Genomic DNA, 7655 nt, shown 5'->3' with positions numbered 1-7655 from the left:
AGTGCATTTTCAACAGAAACGATGGCTTCAAAAGCAAACAGAGTGGCAAATTTATCATCTATTTTTCTGGACATCAATGCTGGATGCTTATGTGTCCAATAAGAATTTCTGGCTTCCTATACATTTGTGGCCATTTTGATTGGCAAATAATGGAGGACGTGAGGGATTTCTTCCCCTGCCAGCCAAACATAATATTTCTAAAGTTGAGTATAGCCTGATCACAAGTTCATCCCTGTTAGTCCAATTGGCATACAATAATCATCACCATATTTCTTAGTTGTCCTCAGCATATCATCATCCAAATAACTATCATCTCGGTTCTAATTGGCATAAAATAGATGGATGGAGTGATGTTCTAGAGGTGGCAACATGGAACATGACTTGTTATAGTATTAAATAAACGAATTTATCTTATTCAGGGGGGCAAACCCATACATGTTTGACCTCGGCGATCAAATACAGCCCAACTCATCCACTCTGAGTCGGGAGCAAAATTGAAAAGACCTATTTTTTAACTTAAACTTCATCTAGGTAGCACCATTAACTATATGTCAAGCCATTGTCAACAACACCCTTAACATGATGACCATCCTTTTTCATCAGAAAAACATGATGACCATCTTTGCAATTCTCCCCATCCAACAATTGTGTTTGTTCTTCTTCTTCCTTTTTGGAATCCTCAACATCTTTATGGCTCAGAAAACTTGGTTGATTAGTTGAAGAGAGTAGCCTTGCCCACATCCTATCAGTTATTACAACCTTGTTCTGTGTTTCTGTGATCCTCTGCAACATAGAAGACATAGATGACATAGTCAGTTTGGTAAATCTTAATCACCAGAAAACTTGATGCATTATTGTGACTGAAGAAATTAGTGCCTAACAAGCTCCACCTACCTATGATGACTTTTACATATGTAATGGAAATTACAGAGCCACAATTTGTGAGATAAGAAGCCTTTCTGGATGGAGGAATGCTATAGTTATCCACTGAGTCTCTCCCCTCTTGCAGAAAGTGAGATTGCTAGGGGGGGATCCTAGGGGATCTACGATACCTATTTGAAAAGTTTGGGCTTCTTTGGGTTTTAACGCATTAATCCTGCTGCTCAGAATAATTGAAAAAGTTGGTTGCACTTTTGTTCAAAGTTTAAAAAACTTTAACTAAAAAGTGATGAAAAGGCAAGGGGTGATACATACAGCAATGATGCTAGCATGCTTTCTAGTATATTTTACTTGAGCAAAGACTAGTGTGATGACTATAAACACATATGAAGAGCTTTATCCTTCGTGAATAATGAAAATTGTTGAAGTTTATTTCAATTCCGTGAAATGGCGAAGAATGTCCAATTAACATGAATTTTGTTGATGGAATTAAAGGTGAGGACCTATCTACTATCAATCTCTATAGATGAGTGCATATCTTCAATGAATGCCAGTGTAGTCACCAGAAAACCTTTAGTACACAGATTTAGTGAGAAAATGAGCCCTCATTACAGGATACTGCATGTCAATTGTTGAACTTTCATGGCTTGCATGAATGATAAATCTTCCTGTGCACACATGAGGTTGGATGAGCAGAAGGTGATACTTACATGGAATGGTATGTAAGCATGTCTGCCATTAACAGGGCCAATGGTAAAACCAGTGTATCCTGCCATGGCACCGTGGATGGCACTATGTGCCAACAATGTGCAGTAAACATTGTCAGAGGCATTGCTTGGAATTGCACGAATCATGTATGTCGGATCTGCAATCAGGACACCTCACAAGGTCAGATTTTATCATCTATATAGAACCAGCTCAGCACCACAGAATGAACATAAGATTACATCTGCCAAAATACCTATATATTTAAGATTTATCACCATCTTCTTCTTTCTGCTTGCAAAGTGATCCTGCATGATCCAGAAAAATTTGGTAATTATTTGAAAAAAAAAATATACCCTTCAATCCAGAAGGAAAGGTACAAATGCATAGATCTCCAAATAAAGACTATCATGTCCTGACAAAGATATGTATTACCAATCTCATGCAGGCAGTAAGCTGATAATTCACCAAGTATTGTTACTCATGATGTAAAGAATTTTGACAAAGTCAGTGCATAGTAAAATGGCTTGGGCAAAAAAATATAACTTTTGGGATATTTAAGTGTCTGCTGAGTGTTTCACTCCCGTGCTTCCAGAAGGATGATGGTGAAACACTAAGCATACACTTAATTATCGGGAAAAGCTATTTAATATATCAATGCACCGAGGTATCTAGTTCCACGTCCTAAATTACTAGAATAGCTCACCTGATAGAATTAAAAAGTTAAAACAAAAAATGTCATTTTGGCCATTCATGAGAAAATTCAGGCAAAGAATTTACCTTTATTTTCTGAGACAACCAAAAGCCAACATCAAGGAGTTGCTTATTTCCAGAAGCATCTGCATGGTCCATGGACCGCATATTTTCAGCAATAAACTCTTGTCCTGCACCCTCAGCAACAACAAGAACCATGTGACCATTCTCTTTAAGACGCTTCTCTATATATTCAAAAAGTCCGCCCTTCCCTTCCAAATAGAAGGGTGATTCTGGAATCAAGCAACAGTCCTGAGGAAAAGAAGCAGAAGTAGCTTCATCAGTACGGAGTTTCTTGTTTGGGAAGAAAAAATGATGATAAAACATCTAATTCAAGTATTGGCAAAGTAAACAAGACTTGGCTTCTCTTGAGCAAGCAAAACGAATGAGACATCAAACTTACCACATCTCGGCTTGCAAGAGTAGCATACATTGCAATAAACCCTGCATCAATGAACCTTGTTAGATTTTTTTTTTTAGGGAAGAACATTTTAAGATGTTAAATCACATTAAATCACATTAGACAAACATAAATAATCCCGCAAGGTATTATTTCTAGCAACTCCAAATAAATAGGCTCAGAGATATTATAAATTTAGGGCTCCATGAAGAACAAGTGACTGCCAGATGTTGGGCAATGATGTAACTTGAGAATGAGAAGATACTCGATATGACAATGAAAATTTTAAGTGGACATGTACATATGGAGAATATCTTGATGAACATGATCCTGTATTATACATATGAAAATTTCAGTATTTGTTCACCATTTTCATAGTTATAGCATTTTCACTGCATTCATTTTTAGTTGCTAGATGCTCATAAATCATATTTTAATTACTTTAGCAAAAACTGGTGCTGAAAAACTATGGGCTTCATATCCTAATACTCTAAGTTACTTGAATGCATGAAGCATAGGATTTGCAACAATGAAAGTTTCAGCCACACAAACTATAGTATAGTCATATGTACAATTAAATCTAGATTATACTTCACTATGGGGAAAATTTCATGAAAAGACCTAAAATAGAAGGGACTTAAGGAAGATTTAATGGAAGTCACAAGGAAGGTTTTAAAAGACACTGCATAAAGGATTTAAACTTGTGGTAAAAACATATGGCCGCAAAAGTATTTCATATAGGCATCTTATGAAAGAAAAGTTGGCAGTTGATTGTACTCTGAGCTCATGAAAAGTTTCAGAGATATAACATAACAGAAAGACAAATATTTATAAAGTTCCACTAAAGTACTTCTACAATATACAACATTTGTTCAAAGAACACTTGTGACTGCTTACGATAGATCCATGTGCCTGTAATACATGAACAATATTGATCTGGCATCTCACGAAACTTGTTTATACCACAGCAATGCTGATAAAAAGTTAACATATTGGACCTAAGCAAGTCAGTTTTGATCATTTTCCTTCTAAACTTTCAGGTTTTTTCCAAGAAAACTTATCTATATAAGATGCTAAACATTTCTCAAAAATCTACAAACATTAAACTCGTAATATAGATGTACGTCAACAACATTTGGAACAAGTGCTCTTTAAAATAGACTGTGAAATATGATCCACCATTGTATAAACTAAAAACACGAGGTTCGTATTATTAAGAACAGAGACTAACCACTATAGCGACCCATTAACTTCACAACACCTATTCCATTCTCAACACTTTCAGCTTCCACATGTGCTGCATTGATTGCCCGTTGGGCCTCTTCTACAGCAGTATCAAAACCAAACGACTTATCTATAACCTGATTCAATGAATAATCACGATATAAAATATGAAATATTGAAGAAGTAGACTGCAACCAAAGATCAGACACAGTAGATGATATGCATAAGAATAGGAAAACCAAGTACCGCAATGTCATTGTCTATTGTCTTTGGAATGCCAGCAACAGCAACTTTAAGGCCTCTTCGTTGAATTTCCTGCAAATTGAGATCTTACAGAATTAGATAAATTTAACAAAGCCATCACTATTATAATATAATTAACTTCCAAAAAATTTCTTTCTAACAAGAACTGAAGAAAGTGAAACTAAAGTCTGGGAAGCATAAACCTAGTAATTCTTTCTATACACAAAAAGTTGAACGGACAAAATCTTAAGTGTGGCAACATAATTGCAGTACTCTCTGCTTTCTAATTTAAAATTTACCTCAAAAATCACAGAAGCCCCCTTTTGAGTTCCATCTCCTCCAATTATATAGACCTGAAAAACAAATTATGGATGAGAGAATCAACATATGAAATTCTAGTTATAGTCTTATTAAGAGCGCTGGTTCCTTTATCATGATGACACAGAACACAAGAATAAGAAACATAACAACATTATCATGTTTACCTGATTAATCCCACGATCCTGAATGCTATCAACTATCTTTGAAGTATCATGACCCCCTCGTGATGTGCCAAGGATGGTGCCCCCCCTTTTGTGAATATCATTGACAGTCTTGGGTGTCAAGGTAATTGTATTGCGTGCATAGAAACCTCTGTATCCACCCTATTGATACCACTCTCCAAATTAGTTGATGATCCAACAGCAATTTATAATATAATTCACCGAGAGTGTAAAGAAAGCTGCAATTCCCATGTAAATTATAGGAGAGATGATGGCTTTTGTTCCTTTGAAAAGAACCAAACAGTCTAAGATACTTGCCTCAAAGAGCATGAGAACATCGAGAATGCTTCTTGTTTCCTTATTATTTCTATATCAGTTTTTATTTTCAACAAACTTTTAGTAGCGACATCCAATTGATGAAATGTGTGTTGGGATAGCATTTAATCCATTCATAGGCTCCAATTCTGAGCCTTTAGCTCATACTACCTACATAATTAAAAATCTCATCAGGTAAATTACATGGCGACATTGGGCACTGCACATTTTTCCAATTACATGATCTCGAAACTGGATTTGGTAGCCTAAAATAGACATATGCATAGGGGAAAATATAATTTTAAAACATCAAGCAAGTAGAAGTGTACTGAGAAACTACATAAAAAGAATAAATAAATGTGACAAGCCATAATATGCATTTCAAAATTGATAAGCCAACTAGTTATTCCCCTATCACAGTCTGGGGGAGTTGGATCTTTTTACATGAATACTGGCGCAATTTAAACTTATCTACATGTTTTTATCACCCCTGATATCATAGACATATAATAATATGTTACAATGTCACTACCTGAATATATTTCCCTATGTCACCATGATACACAATTATTGATGTTCTCACATAACATCATAAAAACCAAAACAAATGACATGTGAGGCTGACAGGAACTAAAAACAGGTTAGTCCCTATCCTAACATAATGAGTACCTTCGTCAACAGAACCAATAAATAAGTAAAGACCAAAAGCCGAAAAATATGTATCCTTCATGCACAGATTGTTATATCTAATCGAAAATTTTTTGGTTAAAAGCTTCAATAGTGCAGTCCTCACCTCTATGCCAAGGATTTTGGTGACACCATACATGTGCGACAAGCCGCATACTATTTCTCTTATCACTGTGTTAAGCCCAGGGCACAGGCCTCCACATGTCACGATGCATGCGTGCACCTCATCTGACTCGAAATACACCTGAGGAAAAAAAACAATTCTGCCCATCAATTTATATATAGATGGAATTCATCATCACTTCATGCATACATGGAGCACACAACCTACCCTTTGACGGGGCCCAGAACGTCGAAAATGGGTTCCTCTGGGGCTTGTCTTATGAACCACAATCTACAGAACAGAAGATGAGTAAATAAGTAAATTCTCAATTAGCAAAGTCACTGATTTGAGTTTCGATTTTTGAAACACCATGTGCGTCCTTACAATTCATAGAACCAGAACCACAGTTTTAGGTCATAATTTATAACTATACAATCAAATTTTAACCTATATAACAACCATAAATAACTTACCTTCTGTTTAACAGTGTCATCCCGATTCACAAAAAACTGCCTGGCAAGACAAAATATAATATTTTAGTGACTGATACTATTGACAAAACTAAATATAGTACCTATAATTTATAAATATCTAAGAAAATTCTAGAATCAAAAACGAATTGAAAGACATACTTCACAACTGAGTATGCTGGATTATCTTGCAGCGGATTGGGATAGCTCTGCAGAAATTTAAACAGAAATAAAAGACAAAAATGAGCCAATGTTTCTTCAAATAAACTTGAATCAGTAAATGAGTTATAGAGAAGCCATGAAAATTATTATGCTCAACTATAGGCAATTCAATCCTCTAAACAGGAGTGACAGTATTAAATTAAGGAGAAAAACAATCTCTCCCGTAACCAATTTAAGTCAAGATTTCAGTGAGTAATTTTAATTTCTTTTAGCTCAACTAATCACCAATTTAGTTCTATTTTACTTCATAACCAGTCCATGATACAAAGAGGCCCACACATATAACGGTAAGAAACATATCAAAGCACAAGAATAACGCTACAGAGCTCAAATACCATTCCGAAAGCCGAGTATTTTCCCATAAAGTTCGAAAACAAGAATTCCATTTTTTACCAAAAAAAGAAGAAGAACCATGATAATATCAAGAACAATCACTCCGAAACCTTTTCTTCCCGCTAAAAATCCCAAGCCATCATCTTAAAGAAATCCCCCAGATACCAAAAAAAAAAAAAGAACAACTTCATCAAGAAGCCATGCAACGAAACAAAAAACCGACCGATCTCTTCGATTTCAAAAGTTTAAAAAAAAACACGAAGAGAACGAGAGAGAGAGGGAAAATTTTAAAAAAAACTTACAGGGAGATCCGGAATATAATCCGTGAGGTGCGGAACATCTTCAAGAACGTATCCGGCTTCTCCATGGACGATTTTCGGATTGGTTTTGCTCTCCGACCCCATCTTCCTCCGAAATTGGAGCTTCAGATCGCCGTTCAGGCTCGGGACCTTGACGGAAGAAAGAGAATTCCTTAGATCAAAGAGGTGGTTCGACTTGGGTATGGTCCCGTTGGATTCCACTTGGAGCTTCTGAGGTACCGGCGTGGGATTAGGCACGGATTCCATCAAAAACAAGAGCAAAGAGAGCGAAGGATTTCGTCGTTGAACAAGGGAAGAGAGGAGTTACTTTGGAGAGGTTCTTGGAGAGACCTTATTAATAGGAGAAGAAGTCAGAGAACCAAACCGGCGGCGCCTTTCTTTCTCTCTTCTCCACGAAACTCCGGTTTTTGACGTTCGTTTGATGGCGACCGGGAGGGGTAGGAGGAGAAGGAAGGAAGAAAATGGGAGTTCGAGAAAAAGGAATGGTTCGACGCAGCGAAGGGAGGGGACGGGCTTTCT

The 7655-nt window shown here is 36.4% G+C and overlaps 1 protein-coding gene across 3 annotated transcripts; it reads right to left on the bottom strand.

Moving 5' to 3' along the window:
- Nucleotides 1–356: 356 nt before the first annotated feature.
- Nucleotides 357–7655, bottom strand: LOC103710219 (ATP-dependent 6-phosphofructokinase 3-like). 3 transcript variants are annotated; one of them, XM_008795864.4, is made up of 15 exons: nucleotides 7444–7655; nucleotides 7119–7346; nucleotides 6424–6470; nucleotides 6265–6304; nucleotides 6020–6082; nucleotides 5795–5932; nucleotides 4690–4848; nucleotides 4504–4557; nucleotides 4208–4276; nucleotides 3969–4098; nucleotides 2741–2781; nucleotides 2365–2589; nucleotides 1841–1892; nucleotides 1590–1744; nucleotides 357–783 (listed from the first exon to the last, which is right to left on the bottom strand). In XM_008795864.4, exons 2-15 carry the CDS (start codon nucleotides 7218–7220, stop codon nucleotides 541–543), a joined length of 1518 nt encoding a protein of 505 aa, XP_008794086.1. In that variant the 5' UTR covers nucleotides 7221–7346; nucleotides 7444–7655; the 3' UTR covers nucleotides 357–540. The 3 variants fall into 3 exon arrangements, with proteins under 3 accessions (XP_008794086.1, XP_008794087.1, XP_008794084.1); XM_008795865.4 differs by having other exon boundaries at nucleotides 7467–7655; XM_008795862.3 differs by having other exon boundaries at nucleotides 7119–7655.

The sequence above is a fragment of the Phoenix dactylifera genome, chromosome 9 (genome assembly GCF_009389715.1).
Source record: "Phoenix dactylifera cultivar Barhee BC4 chromosome 9, palm_55x_up_171113_PBpolish2nd_filt_p, whole genome shotgun sequence".
Taxonomy (NCBI): domain Eukaryota; kingdom Viridiplantae; phylum Streptophyta; class Magnoliopsida; order Arecales; family Arecaceae; genus Phoenix; species Phoenix dactylifera.
Note: the sequence above shows the minus strand (reverse complement) of the source record. Positions and strands in the feature narration are given on the sequence as shown.

Bases quoted from the DNA above. Each gene is read 5' to 3' on its own strand.
- LOC103710219 (XM_008795862.3), bottom strand. From the start codon at position 7,382: ATGGAATCCGTGCCTAATCCCACGCCGGTACCTCAGAAGCTCCAAGTG. The intron at 4,558-4,689 runs GTAAACATGATA...TTTGTTTTTCAG, and splicing joins AGGATCGTGGGATTAATCAG to GTCTATATAATTGGAGGAGA. The intron at 2,590-2,740 runs GTAAGTTTGATG...TCTTTTCCTCAG, and splicing joins CTCTTGCAAGCCGAGATGTG to GACTGTTGCTTGATTCCAGA.